The sequence below is a fragment of the Loxodonta africana genome, chromosome 2 (genome assembly GCF_030014295.1).
Source record: "Loxodonta africana isolate mLoxAfr1 chromosome 2, mLoxAfr1.hap2, whole genome shotgun sequence".
NCBI lineage: Eukaryota > Metazoa > Chordata > Mammalia > Proboscidea > Elephantidae > Loxodonta > Loxodonta africana.
Window position 1 is genome coordinate 186,271,744 of NC_087343.1, and position 19,977 is coordinate 186,291,720.

Here is a 19,977-nt window from a genome sequence, read left to right on the forward strand (position 1 = left end):
GAGAACTGGGCAGATTGAATAGTGACAGCTCCTGGGGCCCATCTAGATCTAGACGTGAGCTACCATCCGGCCAAGACTGGAAATGCCACTAGACAAAAGGCATCAGGATTCTCCTTAAAGACTCCTCAGGATATGCATCGCACACCAGACCCTCCTCGCCAGGGAATATCTCTGTAGGGTTATTTCAGATGTCGTTCTCAAGGGTCAATCCTGGGGTCCTCCCAGCTGCTCTGGTCTCTGCTACTTCCCCAAGCCCTGACTCCTGGGCACTAGAGGCTTCCCTTAAGGTGTTGGACAGAGCCTGCTGGGGGAGGAGAAGGGGATAACTGTGTGGATGGCAGGGTTGGGGACTGTGAGAGCGTTTTCAGCCACAGGGTTCTAGAATGCTCCCCATGATGTCAGAAAAATCCTGGGTCTTGAGGGTCTTAGGACTTCTCCAGAAGAGACACTGGTACAAATTTCCATGAAAGAGGGTAGAGAGAGGAGACGGGGCAGAGCCCAGGAGGAATTTCCCAGGGGCACTGTTTGATTCTCAGGCCCAGGAACTACAAGAGCTTCTCAGGCATTCTCACATCCACCCTTGGAATTGCTCTCTGTGTTCCCCTAGCTCCTACTGGCTCAGCTGCTTGCCACGGAGACACCTCCACCAATGGCTGTGGCTGCTGAACCAGTCAGAGCTCACTCTCCCTGCCCTCAAATCCTCCCCCCCCCACCCAGGTACACACGCTGGCAAACTTGGTGTAGCCACAGCAGGCAGAGCGCTGTGAAGGTTGCACAAGGGAAGGTGACTGGATACCCTCTGGGCTCTAGATTGCTCTACTTTTCTAGCTCTGGAAAGGAGAGAAATGGAGGGAGAGAAAGAGACAGATAGACACGGACACACAACCCCCAAACCTCAAACCTAGAGTGCTACAGGCAGAGTTCTCCGGGATCCATGTGCTGGGGGTTGAAAGCATGAAGCTAGGTCTTACCTGAATCCTTTGTCCAGGGAGATGCACTTGGCCTCATGCTGACAGAGGTTTACCTCAGGCAGGCAGTGGTCAATCACTTCATCACACAGCTCACCTGGAGGAGTGGGGTCAAGAATTCAGGCCTCAGAGAGGGTCTTGGGGGGATACCCTGGCCAGAGGATCAGACTCATTTCAACCCCAGTCAGGAGATCATGGATATTAAGAACCTTGCATTCTCTTCCTTGGCTTATCCCTTCTTCTGTACCTCTGCCTCAGTTTAGCTAGCAGTGACAATGGAAAGATTCTAGTTCCTCCCCAGGTATTGTTATCGCATCATCAATTGCTTGATTATTCAGGGACTGCTGGAGCTGAATACAATAGGATGCCAGACCCCCACCTTGGGTTCTGTGCTTACTTGTTTCATTTCACACCCATTCATTGAGTGCATCCTGTGTGGCAGGTACTGAGCCATGTGCTGGGGACACAACAGTGACCCAGTCCTGTCCTCCTCCAACCTCATGGGTACATCTACAAATAAGCAGGCAATTACAACACAGAGTTCTAAGTGTGGTCATGGGAAGCACAAAGGGAACCCATAACCCTGCCTAGCAGGTCAGGGAAGGCTTCCTGGAGAGACTCATATGTCTTAGCAGCATCATCCACCTGTTAGAGATAAGTAAGCCCCTTGGATTTTCTCAGAGAAGCAAATATGAAAGGAATGTGGAGCTCTGGTCTCTGGATACATTTCCTCTGAAGTTCACAGTGCCATGAAATGCCTAACGGATCATAAATACCTGCGCCTGTAAGCCCTGAAAAGCTCACACCACCTGAACATGTGTTTTAGGAATGTGGGGTGAGACATAACAGCAGCTCTCTGAGTGATGTGGATTTTAAGGTCAGTGGTAGAACCGGAGCTCTGGGCTTCCTCAAATTCCACACAGTCAAGCCAGGTGGAGAGTAATCTAAGTGAGGGAACTCCTACCCATGGAAGTTCTCTTGGGGGCACTGGCAGGGGTGAGGGTGGGAGCAGGGGCAGAGAAGGCTGCCTGGGTTGCTGCTCCCAGGGGACAGAGCAGAGGGGGTCCTGGGGGCTGGCTGGAGGCAAACGAGTACAGACACAGCCTAGGACTCAGCCATCTGCTGGGTGGGGACAAACTGACCCCTAACCCATTCTGGGAGGTGTCCACGAGTCCCTCCTCTCCATATGTCCCCCTCAGCCTCTCCAAACTGCAGGGAGGACTGTGCTGTTTATATGCTTTCCCTCTTGCTCCCACCTGGAGAGATCCAGAGACACAGACAAGTGTCCTCGTGGGACTTGGGATGTTTTCTGGGACAGAGAAAAGTATGATGCCCCCTCTGAGGAGCAAATTTTCTCTTTCTGAAATCAGAAGTGTACCCAGTCCACTGCAGGTAGCAGCGAGTGCTCCACTGAGGGCAAGAAGCCCCCTCAGCAAGTGGCTTCTCAGCCCCCACTCCTCAGCTCTGCCTCCCACTGCCCGTTCTCAGCCCCTGTAAATTCAGTTCAAACCGCTCCTCTGCCACAAAGCTTTTAACCCTCTTTGCCCTCTCCTTTTTCTTAACTGCTGGGATTTTTGCCATCTCTCTTCTGGCACTGAATAGATTCTTGGGGACCAATGATTTAACTCTATACAAGGACTCATCTCATCTTACATAGACCAGAAGCCCCTGGTGAGCTGAGGGCATACCTTAACAAGAACCAAATCAAACCCATTGCTGTAGAGTTAATTCCAACTCATAGTGACCCTAGAGAGCAGAGTAGAACTGTCCCGTAGGGTTTCCGAGGCTGTAACCTTTACGGGAGCAGATTGCCACATCTTTCTCCCGGAGTGACTGGTGGGTTCAAACCGCTGACCTTTTGATTAGCAGCCAAACGCTTAACCACTGCTCCACCAGGGCATACCTTAGACTTCTTTATATCTCTAGAGGCTAATTCAGTGCTCTGCATATAGTAGGTATACAATAAACGTTGCCTGTTGTTAATTCAACTCTTGATGACAACTCTACCCTCAAAAGGTGGGAGATATAAGGGAGAAAAACCCTCAGTGGAATTCCCATGTGCTTTCTCCCTGCACGAAGGCTTGTTTGGGATCCCAGAGGTCCAGTGTTAGATAGAGTAGGTGGTGTTCTCAGTCATCCTCAGCACACTCTAGCGGTCCCCAGAGTGTGCCTGGGGACCTGGCTATTGTGTTGAAGGCTTGATGAAGACACAGAACCTGAGGGGTGATGGGAGCTACGTGGTTTCCTCCTCTGTGGGTCTCAGCACTGCTCCTATTCATCTTCCATGCCCTTCCATCCTCCCACCTCACTCATGGCATCAAAGCCAGGTTCCAAAAGGCTAGGGTGTGGGAGTCCCGGTGTTGTACCGTTCTTGTTTTCATTCTTGCCTTAGGCTGGTATTTCCTACAATATTTTCCTTGACACAGTATCTCTGGGTTGGTAATGGCATCCAGGGGGATAAAAAAACAGCACCACCATCAAATAAGTTGAGGAACTGCTGGGTTAAACAAAGTGAAATGATTTTCTTCAAAGCAGAGCTTTTCAGAACCCCTAATATGCTAACATGTACCTTGGAGCTCTGAGAAGAAGGGTATTATTATTATACATAGCACTTCCCAAGCTTTTTGGCCCATGGAGCCTTTTCCTTGAAGAATTCATGGGGCTGAGGTTTTATGGAATTCCAGTCTGGGATATGCCACTTTAGGTTGATCCTATAACTAAGTGACACTTTGCTTTTTGATCTAGTGGTATACTTGTAACTGTCCTCATTACAGGCTATTAACATAGGAAATAAAGTTGCTGTGCTTTGGGGGTGGGTGGGTAGAACAATTATCCTGAAGGATAATCTCCTGTGGGACACATTTCTGAACTCCTGGGATGGGTTAGGTTCCTCCTGTGATCCTACAACCCCGTGGGTTTACAGATGTTATATTCTTATTCTATTGAACGCATGTCTCTCTATCCTTGACTATGAGCTTCATATCAGAAGGAAATTTGTCTTGCCTACTGTCGTATCCTCAGTGCCTGCAGAGTGTCTGGAAAATGTAGATTTCCAGAGAAGGTTGACTAGACCTGAATAAAGTATAAACCCAGGGTGAGTCCCGTTCTGCCTGCCTCAAATACCATTCGGTCTCTAGGGTCCCCAAAGGAGGGGATGGCCATCAACTAAGTGAACAGACAGCTGAAAGAGCCCTGGGGCTGCTTCAAAGGGAGCTAGTGATTTGCTGGAAGGTAGACTGGAGCAAATGGATAGGGCCTTTGGGAAGCTTCTCATGGGATATCTGGAGCCTTAGAGATTTAAGTCCTTGTCCACAGGGGGTAAAGAGGTGAGGCTACTGGAAGAGGCTAAGAAAATGATGTTCTTCTGGTGTATGACACCCCGCCCCACCCAGCTGCATGCACGCATGCACATACACACACACACTCAGGTGCCACGGGGCTCTTACCAGTGTAGTTCGGTGGGCAGACACACACGTAGTTATTGATCCCATCCACACAGGTGGCATTGTTTTCGCAGTCATTGTCCTCACAGTCATCTGGGTTGACCTCACACCGCTGGCCCTCAAAGCCCAGGGGGCAGGAGCAGCTTTAGCGTCATGGGGGTTGGGGAGGAGGGGAGCCAGGTGCCAAGGTAGGTTGGAATGACAGCAGGGAGTGAAGGGTAGGCAAGGGGGATGAGATACAGTTAGTCAGGCTCCTCTTCTGGAAGGAGGTGGAGAGTAGCACATTTGGAGAAGAGAGGCCTCGAGGTCCTGGGCAGGAAGATTCTTAGTTCATCAGATGCTTAGGAGCCTATGTGGAATTTCATCTAGCCCCCTGTCTCAGGGCAATATGGTATCTCCCCAGGCCTTGGGTGGCTGCTTTGCCCCCGGGGCTATTTCCACCCAGAAATTAAAGTTTCCCTGCTGTAACTTGAATTCTTCCAGCAGTCCTCCAAACCTCCCTTCCTGTAGCTCCTCTGAGTGCTGTCTCTTTTGTATACAAAGAAATAGAGTATAACAAATATCCCCACTGAGTGACCTTCTCACTCTAAGGCAGCCCTTCTGTCTTGAGAGGGAGCAGAGCACAGAGGTCAAGCTCATAGTCTCTGGAACAGGATTTCCTGGGAATGAATTCTAAGGTCTGCCGCTTCCGAGCTGTTTGACCTTGGGAAAGTAACTGCAATTTTCTGTTCTGAACTTCCTTATCTGTTGACTATATCCCAATGGTGATCGTGAGAATTAAATGAGATTATACGAGTAAGACATTTAGAAGGGTACATGTTGTTGTATTAGCTGCCATTGAGTTGGCCCCGACACACGACCCCATGCGTGACCAAAAGAAACACCGCCCAGTCTTGCACCATCCCCATGATCACTTGTGAATCAGACTGTAGTGAACCATAGGGTTTTCACTGGCTGATGTTCAGAAGTAGATTGCTAGGCCTATCTTCCTAGTCTGCTTTAGTCTGGAAGCTCTGCTGAAACCTGGCCAGCATCACAGTAATAGGCAAGCCTCCACTGACAGACGGGTGGTAGCTGCACATGAGAATTGAACCCATGTCTCCATTTTCTCCATACTGAAGGTGAGAATTCTACTCTCGAACCACCACCGTCCCCAGAAGGGAACACAGCACATAGAAATTGCTCAGAAAGTTACCTTTGTTGTTGTCGTTAGATGCTGTTGAGTTGATTCTGACTCATAGCAACCCCATGTGACAGAGTAAAACTGCCCCACAGGGTTTTCTAGGCTGTAATCTTTATGGAAGCAGATTACCATGTCTTTCCCCCTTGGAGTGGCTGGGTGGGTTTGAACGGCAACTTTTCAGTTAGCAGCCAAGCACTTAGCCATTTTCACCACCAAAACCAAAACCTCTTGCTGTCGAGTTGATTCTGACTCATAGTGACCCTATAGGACAGAGTAGAACTGCCCTATAGGGTTTCCCAGGGGCAGCTGGTGGATTTGAACTTCCAACCTTTTGGTCAGCAGCTGAGCTCTTAACCACTGCGCCATGATTTGTGCCACCAGGGTTCTTCAATTACCTTTAGTTCTAGACAAAACCACCCCACCTCCTTAGCCTTTCCTCAGGGATGGCATTTCTCCCTATCAGGCATTCCTACCCCTTCTGAGCTCCCTCCAGCTTGGGTGGGGGGAGGGACAGGAAGGTGATGGGGTGGGAGGACCCCTCTGGTGCCAAGACTGAGGTCTTCTGGTGGGCTTGGCCTAAAGCACCATAAACCAGCACAATGTATTTCCTTAATTTGTCTCTGGAGTGTCCAATTTCTTGGGTAAAAACTCAACCCACCTGTCCTCTGCCTGATCTTGGTCACATACCCAGGATTAAGCAGGAAGTCAGGACAGATAAAGGCTGGCAGATGGGAGAGAGGGGTGAGGTTGGCATTTGGGGATGGATGGCAGGCCAGTGTCTGATTCAATAAGCACTACAATGAATCTGGTTCTTTCACGGCCCAACCTGCTAGTCAGGGACTTACGCTTGTCCACAGGAGTGTGCTCTGGCTCAGATCTGCAATTCTAGACCTCTGTTTCAGAGACTGTTCTGATTTTTTTTTTTTTCTTTAAATCTCAACTAGTAGAAAATGGATTTCTGTGTTCTTAGAATCCTAAGCGGGGGCAGTGGTGGTTCAGTGGTAGAATTCTCCCCTTTCATGTGGGAGACTCAGGTTCAATTCCCACCAATGCCCCTCATGTGCAGCCCACCATGTATCTGTCAGGGAAGGGTTGTGTGTTGTCAGGATGTCGAACAGGTTTCAGTGGACCTTCCAGACTAAGACAGACCAGGAAGAAAGGCCTGGTGATCGGCTCACGAAAATCAGTCAGTGAAAACCCTGTGGATCACACCAACTGATCATAGGAATGGTGCAGCATCAGGTAGCGTTTTGTTCTGTTGTGCACGGGGTTGCCATGAGTCAGGAGTCAACTGAATCGCAGCTAACAACAACAACTGAATCTTACTTAACCTTTCCTCTACAACCTGAAAACCAGGTCACATTTTCTATAAAAAGCACGGGTTCTTGAGCTCTTGAGGTACGGCAAAGTGCTTCATATCCCCATTTTTGTTAGGGACCTCGGGTGTTCAAGAAAAAGGCTACTTCTTCAGAGCCAGACAGGGGATAGGTTTTCACAGGTTAGTAAACCATGGCATTGCCCATTTGTCTTCCTGAAGATGAGTTACTTTGGCTCTCCCCAGAGTCTGAGCATTGCCTGGCAGTGGGCTGTGGTTGGCTGGTCCCGGGGCTGCTAGTGGAATGGACAGAGGGTGGGAAAGAGGCTAAAGCCTCCCCTGCCCTCACGGAAAACCTTGGTGAGGCTCGGGCAGACTTTAAGAACTAGTTAACTGCAGTGATTTAGGCAGTCTCATCTCCTGCCTTGGTCATCTTCTGTCCAGCCAGCTTGCCAGCCTTTTTGCGAGCAGAAGATGTGTCAAGATCAGAGACCCATCCATACGAAGGGGTACATGATGGCTTCAGAATTCTTACTCTTAGGAGAGAGCAGTGAGCTAAGCTTTCCCTGTCAACCCTTTGCCAACCTACCAGGTTCTGCCCTGATGACGGAAAACTAGTCCATCTCCAGGGCCTCAGGGCCCAGTGGCTGCGGTGCTCAGCCCTGGCCTTTGGAACGTATAAATCACATGCACAAACCATGCCATCCCCAAGTATTGCGGCCTCATTACCTTCACCCTCCACTCCATTTCCAGCTCTTTACCCATAGATCTGGGACCTTTTCCTTTAAAAATAAACACTCAAAATATTTCAAGCTCATTTGACTCCTCAACAACTCCAGCTGAGGTGGGAGGAGTGCCATCACTGCAGAGGGGAGCTCTTTCTTCTTCTGAGCCTCCTCCTTCAGCTGTGGGGTGGGCAGAGCCTGGGTTTAGCCTGGAGGTATGTTTGCTGGCTGGGGCCAGGTCAGCACCGTGGTGATTCCCCTGTGGTTTCTTCTCTCCGCCTCTTCCCACCAGTGAGCAGGCCAGAGGTGGGTGGTTTGGCTGGCTCCAGGCAGTAAAATGAACTCTGCCTTGAATTTCACTTTCAAGAGTCAGAGTTTGATGGGGTTGGCTTGGTAGGTGGACATGTGGGTGGGATGAGTTCCCTGGGGAGAAGAATTGGGAGTCCAGAAGCTGATTTCTTTCACAGACCACACAGCAGCCACGCTGAGGGGCCTCTGGCCACAGGGCCTTTGGTAATAAGCTGTTTGCAATGTGAGCTCCACAACATTTGCACAGAGCTTGGCATCCCATGACCCCTCCTTTACTACTGAGGGGCTGCCGCCTAACCTACTGTCACATGAGGGATACAAAGGAGCCAGTCCCCAGCTGTCTGCTTTTGGCAGGGCCACAGACTGGAGAAAGTGGGCATTTGAAACCATCTGGGGAGGGTGGGTGGCAGAAAGGGCACCTTAGGTTTGGGTGGGGGCCTGATCCTACTCCTAGGACCGGGATGAGAAAAATTTAAGTGGCTTCTATCTCCTTTTATTCCTAAGATCTAAATGCTGGGGAAGAAAAAGGACTGGACATAAGGATGAAAGACCCAGGAACAAGGTGAGTGTCAGCTTCACTGCTCCACGGATAGGTGGTCTAGAGCAAATTCGTCTTGGTGGCTCAGTTTTTTCATCTGTTAAATGGGGATAGCACCTACCAACCTACTGGATATGGTTGCTATAAGGATTTAGATGAGACAAAGCAAGACGAGTTAGTATCTGGCACTTAGTGGGCACATGATCAATGCCACCTATTATCCTTCTTCACAACACGGAAAGGAATGGTCAAATTGCCAGGTTTGGTGGGTCTCTGAGCCATCATCCCATTCTTCTCTACCTTTAGTCAACAACTAGAACCTCCCTTGGAGTCCTCCTGGCTCTGGAGACAGTCTACGTGGATTCAAGTCCCTGTACCACTGCTTTTTGTGTGACCATGGGCAAAGCATTTATCCCCTTGATGCCTCAATTTCTTATCTGCAGGGTAAGGGATACTAGTACCCCTCTGGTAGTGTGTGAAATCATTCACAGGAAGGGCACATACTAGGCCCTCAGTGAACGTGGCTATGCTTCTTCATACCTGCCCTGAGGAATCTGTGGATGAAGCCCTAGAAAATAATGAAAGACCCAAAGGTGAGCTGTTACCTGAAGCCATCCTTGTGGGTCTCGCTCAGGTGGCAGGTACCTCCGCGCTGGCAGGGGTTCTGAATGCAGGTGTTGATGGGCATGCTGCAGTCCTTGCCCTGAGGAGCAGAAAAGGAGAAGCGCCTGGTTAGGGAGGTCTTCCATGGTGGCCATGACCCAGGAGCCCCTGGGAGTTCCAGCATCCTCTATGATGAAGCCAGGGAGATGGCACAAGGAGATCCTGGGACAAGTTTGTCATGTGGCTTGGAGAAAGCCAAAGGGATCCCTTCCCTCTGGTACTTCATAGTAGAAAGGAGAGGAATATTGAAAACTCAGGAGCCTGGGCTCTAGCTTCACTACTTCTTAGAATCTACAACCTTCTTTCTATCCCAAACTACAGGGAAAAAATCTGGCTTCACATTCTGGCTCCATGTTTTTCTGGTTGGATGACCTTGCATAAACCTCTTAACTACTCCAAGCTTACCTCAAAGGGCTGCTATGAAAATTAAATTAGACCTTTCACATAAGGAAGTGTTTAACATTACATGACATGTCTAACACATAGTAGGCATTCTGTAAGTGCTAGTAGATATCACTATTATTATTACTAGCCTCACTGAGGCTTAATATATTCCACAACTTGAGTTGGGTGGACTGTAGGCTGAAGTGTGGCCAACAGACCTTGCCCCATGTAAAGTGACAACCTCGTGGACTCATCTTTGAGAGGACTAGACTGGGGCTCAGGTTGGTATTGATTCTAAAGTCCCTCAGGTGATTCCAACGTTAGGCTAGCGTCTCAGTGATTTAGTGCTGCTATAACAGAAATACCACAAGTGGATGGCTTTAACAAAGAGAAATTTATTCTCTCACAGTCCAGTAGGCTACAAGTCCAAATTTAGGGCGTCAGCTCCAGGGGAGGGCTTCTCTGTCAGCTCTGGAGGAAGGTCCATGTCAACAATTTTTCCTTGGTCTAGGACCTTCTTCACACAGGAAACTCAGGCCTAAAGCACGTGCTTTGCTCCTGGTACTGCTTTCGCCGTGGTATGAGGTCCCCATGTCTCTCTGCTCTCTTCTCTTTTATATCTCAAAAGAGATTGGCTTAAGACACTATCTAATCTTGTAGACCTCATCAATGTAACGGCCACTAAGCCAGCTCATTACATCATAGTGACAGGATTTACAACACACAGGGAAATCACATCAGATGACAAAATGGTAGACAATCATACAGTACTGGGAATCATGACCCAGCCAAGTTGACAGATATTTTGGGGGGACACAATTCAATCCATGCCAGCTAGGTTGAGAACTCCTGTGATAGAGCATTTTGGGTAGGGTGGGGTTCTTTTAGATTGAGTGGTCCAAGCAAGCCCTTCTGAGGGAGACGTTTGAGCTGGTAGGAGGGGGAGGAACATGTGAAGAGAAGGAACACCGAGGTCAAGGCAGCAAGGAGGGAGGCAGAGACTGTGGACTTTAAGATCCAATGTCCCAAGAAGCTGCCAAACCTGTGGCCTCATGGCTTCAACTTCTCCTCTGGGACATTGGGCCAAGGTTGCTCCCCAGTTCTGGCACTCAGCCCCTGCAGGGCCTGGTAAGGTGGAGCCTGGGGAGGTGTCTGCCATGTTTGTTTCTGGGCTGTGGACTCAGTGGCTCAGCCACCATGCCAGGTGTGAGTGATAACGGGAGCCCTCCCACTGCCTAACCACCTGCTCACCATCTGTCTGAGAAATTCCTCCTCTCTCGTCTGCAGCCCCAGTGCTGGTGATGGAACTGGACTGGGGCTTCCTGTCTGCGATGTTGCTTCCAATGGGGCCTGCAGCTTCAGGCCCAGGACAGCCACTGCTAGGGGCTGCCTTTCTCCTGCGATCTCAAACACTGGAGCCTCAGGCACAGGCCCTGAGCATCCACAGGCACAGGCCATGTCTGTCTGGTTCTCCTCATGCCTCTCACAGTTAATGGGCCCATCAGGGGTTTCTTGGAAAGCAGAAGGGTCTGGGTTTATCCTAAACCACAGCAATAAGTGGCTCCCTTTAGAAAGTCAGCATGTGGAATGGAAACTGCAATACTAATTCTCACCAACATTCATCGAGCATATTTTCCACTGCAGACCTCATGCTAAGAGTTTTATATTCATGATTGCATATAATGCTCACAATAGCCCTGCGAGATTGGTACAATTGTTATTATCTCCATTTTTACAGATAGGGGAAGGGAGACTGGGGGAGTGAGGTAATGTGTCCAAGACCGCACAGCGCTAAGTGGAAGAGGCAGTATCTGAACCCAAATGGCCCAGGCTGGCTTTGCACTGGGAAGCTCTATGCTAATCCACTTGTTCTGCCCCTCTCAGAACATGGGCTCTGGAGTTAGGCAGATCTCAGTACACAAGCTCTAGTTCAGCTGCTGTGTACCTTGATGAAATTACTACTTCTCTTTGAGCCTTGTGTTTATCATTTATAAAATGTTTTTACTCTCCTATGGAGTTAACTGGGGCCCTAGTGGCATACTAGTTAAGAGTTACAGCTACTAACCAAATGGTCGGCAGTTCAAATCTACTAGACGCTCTTTGAAAATCCCACAGGGCAGTTCTACTCAGTCAATAGGGTTGCTACAAGTCAGAATTGATTCTACGGCAATGGGTTTGGTTTTTTGTTTTTGGTATGGACTTAACTGGGGTCCCTGGGTGGTAATGGTTAATGGGCTCAGCTAACTGAAAAGTTGGTGGTTCGAGTCTCCACAGAGGCACCTTGGAAAGGTCTGGTGATCTACTTCTGAAAAATCAGCCATTGAAAATCCTATGGAGCACAGCTCTACTCTGAAACACATGGGGTTGCCGTGAGTCATAGTAGACTCCATGGCAACTGGTTATGGAGTTAACTAATGATCAGTGGCACTGAGGAAGAAAGGCCTGGCAACCTGCTTCTGTAAAGGTTACAACCAAGAAAACTGTATGGAATACTTCTACTCTGTAACATACAGGGTTGCCATGAGTCAGGGGCTGATTAGACAGCAGCTAACAACAACAACAGCAATGATTAGAAATCATAAATATGTAAGGCACCTCACATATAATGGCAGCTCCATAAATAAAAGCTATTCTGATGATGATAATAATGATGGTGTTTATGGAGAAGCCCTGGTGGCACAGTGGTTAAGACCTACAGTGAGCTTCAGCTGCTAACCAAAAGGTCAGCAGTTCGAATCCACCAGCTGCTCCTTTGAAGCCCTATGGGGCAGTTCTACTCTGTCCTATAGGGTCACTATGAGTTGCAATCAACTTCATGGAAAATTTTTTCTTTTTTTAAATGATGACCAAGGGTCTGAGGCAGAGTCTGGGTAATTAAAATACTTTTCTTCTGGTCTTTGGTTGGTACCAAAATACTCAGGACTGTGGGGTGGTAGACAAATGGCCCATGAAGGGCAGGACAAGGGAGAACCTTGAGAAGCTCAAGGCAGGGTGCCCCTAGCCCCTGTCTTTGGCCAATCTCTATGTTCTGGGGTGCTCTCAGGTATCAGGGACTTCCAGCCAAATGTTCCCCTGTGAGTGACAAGGGTGGTGATGGTGGTGGAGGTAGGACTGTCTCTTTCAGAGCCTTAATGCCAAGCACAGAATTCCAGGAAGCAGAGCCTAGCGCTTGATGATGTGGTAATTGGGCCTGGGGGTGGGGATATCTGTCACTTTCATCTCCTTGAGAAATAGCTGCCATTGTCAATGCCTGGCACTTGATTCAACTTCTTTAGCCTCATTTTGCTCCTTGGCTGTCCTCCCAGTGGGTGCATGAAGGACATGGCTGGGCTTCTGGCTTTAAGGGAACAGGGAATAGCTACTCTTTCTGGGTAAATCTGCTGCAAAGGACCTCTTTAAAGTGTTGAAGAGCAAAGATGTCACCTTGAAGACTAAGGTGCGCCTGACCCAAACCATGGTGTTTTTGATTGCATCATATGCATATGAAAGCTGGACAATGAATAAGGAAGACTGAAGAAGAATTGATGCCTTTGAATTGTGGTGTTGGTGAAGAATATTGAATATACCATGGGCTGCCAAAAGAATGAACAGATCTGTCTTGGAAGAAGTACGGCCAGAATGCTCCTTAGAAGCAAGGATGGGGAGACTGCGTCTTACATACTTTGGACTTGTTGTCAGGAGGGATCAGTCCCTGGAGAAGGACATCATGCTTGGCAGAGTACGGGGCCAGCAGAAAAGAGGAAGACCCTCAACGAGGTGGGTTGACACTGTGGCTGCAACAATGAGCTCAAGCATAGCAACGATTTTAAGGATGGTTCAGGACCGGGCAGTGTTTTGTTCTGTTGTGCGTAGAGTCGCTATAAGTCGGAACTGACTCAACGGCACCTAACAACAATAACTTGCTCTGGAGAAGCAGCCTTGGTGGCGCAGTGGGTAAGAGGTAGGCTGCTAACGGAAAGGTTGGCAGCTGGAGCCCACCAGCCGCTCGATGGAGAATGATGTAGCAGTCTGCTTCTGTAAAGATTACTGCCTTGGAAACCCTATGGGGGCTGTTCTACTCTGTCCTACAGGGTCACTGTGAGCTGGAACCAACTCAATGGCAAAAGGCTACATTCTCTGGAACCTCTTTCTGAGATGGGGGCAGGTGGGCTTCCCTAAGGCCTTTAGAAATCCCTGGAAGTTATTTAAAATGCAGAGACTACTTAATGGTCTTCTGGGGTATCCTTTTGGGGTGATGAAAATGTTTTGGAACTAGATAGAGGGGTAGTTGCACAACACAGTGAATGTACTAAATGCCACTGAGTTGTACACTTTAAAAGGGCTAATTTTCTTGATTGTGGTAAAAAATTACAACAAAACATTTGCCATTTCAACCTCTTTTTATGTGTACAATTCAGTGATATTATTTACCTCACCAAAAATGGTTACTTTTTTGTTATGTGAATTTCACCTCAAAAAAAAAGAGTGTAGGGGAGAAGAATCTTTTTGGGGCTGGAGGTTGTGTTAATTATCTGAATTGTGAAGATGGTTTCACGGGGCTGGCCACGTGCCAATACATATGCAAATATACACTTTAAATATGTGGCAGTTTATGGTGTGTCAATTTTCTCTCTAAAAAGCTGTTAAAAATTAAGAGCGCAGGCAATATGGGTTCAGAGAGCCTGGGGCCAGGCCCTTGCGGTTGTCTGACTGTGTGGCTTTGGGCAAATGATTCCCACTCTCTCAGCCTGTCTCCTCACTGTAACATGGGGATGGTAATGGCTGCTTTATTAAAGACAGTGATTCGGGGATGAAATGAGGCCCTTTATGTAAAGCATTTTGTATAATACCTCGGTCATAGCAAGTGCCCAGTAAATACTATCTGTTTATAAAGAAAAAAATATAGCATCTCACCCTGAACTCAGAACTACTTAATCAAAACCTGCATTTTAATAAGACTCCAGGTGATTCCTGTGCACTTGAAGTTTAAGAAGCACTGTTCTGAGACACTCAACATGTGCATGAAGCTAAGGGGCTGAAAAAAAATCAGCCAACATATATGCTTTATCTCCTGCTATAGGTTGAACTGTGTCCCCCCCAAATATGTATTGAATTCCTGGCCCTTGTACCTGTGGATGTGATCCTGTTTGGAAATAGGGTTTTTCCTTTGTTATGCTAATGAGGCCACACCAGTATAGGGTGGTGTCTAAACCTAATCACTTTTTTTAAAAAATAATTTTTATTGTGCTTTAGTGAAAGTTTACAAATCGAGTCAGTCTGTCACATATAAGCTTATATACACCTTACTCCATACTCCCACTTACTCTCGCCCTAATGAGTCAGCCCGCTCCCTCCTTCCAGTCTCTCCTTTCATGATGGTTTTTGCCAGTTTCTAACCCTCTCTACCCTCCTATCTCCCCTTCAGACAGGAGATGCCAATACAGTCTCAAGTGTCCACCTGATACAAGTAGCTCACTCTTCATCAGCATCTCTCTCCAATCCATTGTCCAGTTCCTTCCATGTCTGATGAGTTGTCTTCGGGAATGGCTCCTGTCCTGGGCCAACAGAAGGTTTGGGGACCATGACCGCCGGGATTCTTCTAGTCTCAGTCAGACCATTAAGTCTGGTCTTTTTATGAGAATTTGGGGTCTGCATCCCACCGATCTCCTGCTCCCTCAGGAGTTCTCTTTTGTGCTCCCTGCCAGGGCAGTCTTCGGTTGTGGCCGGGCACCATCTAGTTCTTCTGGTCTCAGGATGATGTAAGTCTCTGGCCTAAACCTAATCACTTTTGAGTTATTAAAAAACCAGAATAGACACAGAGACACACATGGGGGAAGATAGCTGGCACATGAAGACCATCTACGGGCCAAGGAACACCAAGGAACGCCCAGGGCTACTGACAAGGAAGGAATCCACAGGGCAGAGACCCTCATCTGGGCTTCAGAACTGTGACAAGAGAAATTTTGTACCACAAGGCACCCCTTGTGGTATCTATGTTACAGCAGTACTAGGTAACTAAGACATTTCCCCAAATTTTAGTGGCGAAATAGTTACCCTTTGTGAAGTGTCTACTGAATCTTGGCGTTGAGTAGGCAGATTAAGAACATGATCCCCTTTAGGTCTCACACACTGTGCTGGTAAGTGTGATTATTCCCACATACAGGTAAGGAAAGTGAAGCTTGGAGAGAAGTGGTGACTGGTGGAGTGGTTAAGAGTATAGACTTTTTTGTAAGGGATACCTTGGGTTATGGTTTTAGGTCATGCACTTCCTATTTATGGAAGCATGGGTATGTTATTTGATCTTTCTCAACCTCAGTTTCCTCATCTGTCAAAACAAAAACAACCCAAGAAACCAAACCAGTTGCCATCAAGTTGACTCCAACTCATGGTGATCCCATGTGTGCAGAGTAGAAGTGCTCCATAGAATTTTCAAAGCTGTCACCTTTCCGAAGCAGAGTGCCAGGCCTTTCTTCCGAGGTACCTCTGGGTGAGTTTGAACTACCAACCTTTCTGTTAGTAGTTGAGTGCTTAACCATTTGCACAACCCAGGGACTCCTCATTGGTCAAAGGAGAGTAACCAAAAACCAAACCCATTGCCATCAAGTCAATTTCGACTCATAGCAACACTATAGGACAGAGTAGAACTGCCCCATGGGGTTTTCAAGGACTGGCGGGTGGATTCAAACTGCTGACCTCTTAGTTAGCAGCTGAACTCTTAACCACTGTGCCACCAGGGTTCCCAGAGGAGGGTAAAGGAACTCGTTTCATAGGGTATTTAAGAGTATTAAAGGAAATGCACTTAACCTGTTTCACAGAGGCCTGGCGTTACATAGATTAACAATAACAGTTATTAAATGTTAAACAGTGGCTGCTATGATTTTTTGTAATATAGGTAGTTCCCAACTTATGATGTACTCGAGTTATGACGAAATGCACTTACGAGCATCTTTTTTTATACACTTTATCATTAGTAATATGTACTACATACAATGTTGTAGTGCGTAATTTGCTGATATTATTCTCAGATGTTCACTTGCAGATGTCCAAAGATAGGATTTATAAAGATACTTATAATAAAAGGCAATAATAATAATAATAACAAAAACTAAAAAAGAGATATTTAACTTACATCAGAACTGCCTAACAGTGGAGTCAGAATAGAACCCTATCGTAAGTCGGGGACTACCTGTATTGTGGCTTTCCAAGGTCACCCAGCTAGTCTGTGGAAAAATTGAGATATCTGGAAATGTCTAGACAGATACCTGAACTTTGAGTTTAGTTTTGTGAGTGTCTGGTGATTGTTGCCAACTCAGTAGCCCTCCCAAAAGTACTACCCCAGTTGCTCTGCTTCGGTGGGAAGGAAAGCAGGAGGAACAAACTCAGGAAGGAGGTGTGATATAATCCACAATGAAAGGACCCCTTTGGCTCAACCTGCTCTGTTTCACAACTGGGGAAACTGAGGCGAGGAGAAGAGTGGGGGCTTGCCCCAAGTTACGCAGTCAGGTAGGAACAGGCTCCAGAGGGTCCTGCCTGGTGTTCTTTCCGCTGCCACTTCCTCCTTTTTCCTACCCTGGAGTTTCAGACAGGTCCTGAAATCACAGTACTTGCCAATGGGCAGTGAATGTGGTGTCCGAGAGCACGGATTCTGGAAAATGTTCTGAGCTTTGAATTCCAACTCCCTCACCTACTATCCTCAGTTTCTTCAACTGTAAAAGAGGATGATTTTAGGACCTGCCTGCTAGGGCTGTGATGATAGGTATACAAGATAATCCATTTACCTCATTTGGTACACTTTTAATACACTGCACCAAAAACCAAACCTGGTGCCATGGAGGCCATTCTGACTCCTAGCGACCCCATGTGTTACAGTAAAACTGCTCCATAGGGCTTTCTTGGCTGTAATCTTTACAGAAGCAAATCTCCAGGCCTTTCTTCTGTGGTACTGGTGCTTCTAGGTTAGTAGTTGAGCTCAAACTGTTTGCAATACCCAGGAACCTCTTCAGTACATGGGAGCCACTTCATATATGTCTGCTGCTAATATGACCATGGAAACCCTGGTGGCATAGTGGTTAAAAGTTTGGCAGCTAATCAAAAGGTTGGCAGTTCAAATCTACCAGGCACTCTTTGGAAACTCTATGGGGCAGTTCTATTTGTCCCGTAGAGTCGCCGTGAGTTGGAATCGACTCGACAACAGTGGGTGGTTTTTTTTGGAATATTACCATTATAGGTTGAATTGTGTTAACCTGGAATGTACTTGTGAATGTGACCTTATTTAGAAACAGAGTGTGGTAGATGTAATCTGTTAAAATGGGCCCTCATCTCTTTGACTGGTGAACTTATAAAAGAGAAGAGACAGACAGAGACACATGGGAAGACCATATGGTGAGAATGGAGGCAGAGGTTGGAGTTATGCCACCACAAGCCCAGGAATGCTCGGGGCTACCAGAAACTGGGAGAGAGAAAAAATAATCTTCCCCTAGGGCCTTCAGAAAGAGCATGGGCTTCCTAAGAGCCTAAATTCATCTCATCGTCACCACCATCATCCTGTACCCCAGAATGGCCTAGGCCCCAACGTCCTCCTAATGGTCAAAATCTCTGTTCCAATTCTTCTGAAGTCTACAAGATATTCAGAATCTTGTGAATACAGTCTGAGCAAGTGACTCGATCCCCTGGTAGCCCTGTGGACTGGCTGTTTGCGCTGCCACTGATGGTCAGGGACAATCTCGGGCTTCAGATCCAGCTCCGTTACTCTCAGACATAGGTCATTTTTAAATTTTTATTGCACTTTAGGTGAAAGTTTACAGCTCAAGTTAATTTCTCATACAAAAATTTATACGCATATTGTTTTGTGACGTTAGTTGCAATCCCCACAATGTGACAGCACCCTCCTTCTTTCCTCCCTGGGTTCCCTGTATCCTTCAATCAGTTCTTATCCCTTCCTGCCTTCTCATCCTGCCTCCAGACAGGAGACAGCTCAGGTCTATTTTAAAGAGAAGGAAGAAAAACTCAGAATGTGAGGTAGCTTACTTTTCTTTAAAATAGGGATGCCATTACCCACCTTCTAAGGTAGTTATGGAGCCCCGGTGCTGCAACGGTTGAGAGCTTAGGCTGCTACCCAAAAGGTGAGCAGCTCGAATCCACCAGCCAGTCCTGGGAAACCCTGTGAGGTAGTTCTACTCTGTCTTATAGGGTTGCTATGAGTTGGAATCGACTTGATGGCAATGGGTTTGCTTTTTTTTTTTTTTTTTTAAGGTGGTTATAAAAATTTAAAAAGGGAATAAAAGCATAGGGTCCAGTTGAGTACCTGGCATGTAGTTGATTCTTAAAAAGATAATTACACGGGTATAGAGTTAGGAATGTTATAAATACACATGTCACAGACAGTTCTAGGAGAACACCTGGTTGTCCTTGATGGTTCACAGTGTCATAGTCTGATAATTCCTGGTGAAACCAGCAACAACCTGTTACTGATGGCCCACCCAACACTATAATATTAGGGGCCAGCGTGTGAGAGAGATGGTAAAAGGTAGCAATATGCCAGCTTATTGAGTGCTTACTGAATGTCAGGTACTGTCCTAGATGCCCTGCGTACATTATTGTACATCTGATTACATAGGAACACTGCGGAACAGGCTTATTTATCCTATTTTGCAGACAGAAACGCTAACGTTAGGTCCCTGGCCATTGCCACACAGCCAGTGAATGGCAAAGCTGGGATCCAAGCTGGCCCCTCTGTAATTCTGCAGCCTGTGCCTTCTCCACTGAATCAATGCAAGAGAGTTTCAGAGGGCCCATGCCTCTTGAGTGTATCTGCTTAATCTGTACCCCTGCTTCCTAATAGTCAAGTGTGTGTCTGTGTGCGTGTGTGTAGTGTGCATGGGTCTGGGACTCTGTGGTGGGTTTGAGGCCCTGGGGGTGGCTATCTAGGGCAGGAATGGCTGGCTAGCTTCAAAGGGAACCTCTGGTCCCAGGCCCATAGGTGGCGCTCTGACACTGTCTGCTAGAGGTAGTGCCTGTAGCTGAGAAAGTCACTAGGTAGCTCTGTGCCCCAGAACCAGTGGACCTCTCAAGCTGATACACACACATAAGACCTGGGGATGCCAGGGCCCCTCTCAGTCAGCCTGTAACAGGCCTGCTCCAGGCTACTGTGGGCTACGTGCATTAGCTCAGTGTTGGGGCTGCCTGGAAGCTTTTTGCCCAGTGCATTCTGATGGGTGGCTTGGGAAGGTTGGAATCCGGGAAGTTGGAAGGGTTCAGAGAAAAGGATCCACCATAGCTTTGCTGACCCCACTGAGGGTAGGCAAGGGGTTCATCTACCCAGGAGATCCCCCAGGGGAGAAGCCTCGGGCTTTGGAATCATACAGTCCTGGGTCCCAAACCTACTACTCACTAGCTTTGGGACACAGAGTCAATCCCTTTCAACTCTCTGAGGCCCAGTTTCCACACCTGTAAGATGGGAATTAATGAGAC

The 19,977-nt window shown here is 47.6% G+C and overlaps 1 protein-coding gene across 2 annotated transcripts in view; it reads right to left on the reverse strand.

Annotated features, from left to right (window-relative positions):
• The window catches only part of SLIT3 (slit guidance ligand 3), a 754,510-nt gene that overhangs the window by 32,309 nt on the left and 702,224 nt on the right, over nt 1-19,977 (reverse strand). For both annotated transcript variants that reach the window (XM_064279080.1, XM_064279081.1), the window contains exons 27-29: nt 9,087-9,184; nt 4,415-4,554; nt 972-1,065 (exon numbers count right to left, since the gene is read on the reverse strand). In XM_064279080.1, coding sequence (XP_064135150.1) covers nt 972-1,065; nt 4,415-4,554; nt 9,087-9,184 — 332 coding nt within the window. The remainder of the gene's footprint in view (nt 1-971; nt 1,066-4,414; nt 4,555-9,086; nt 9,185-19,977) is intronic.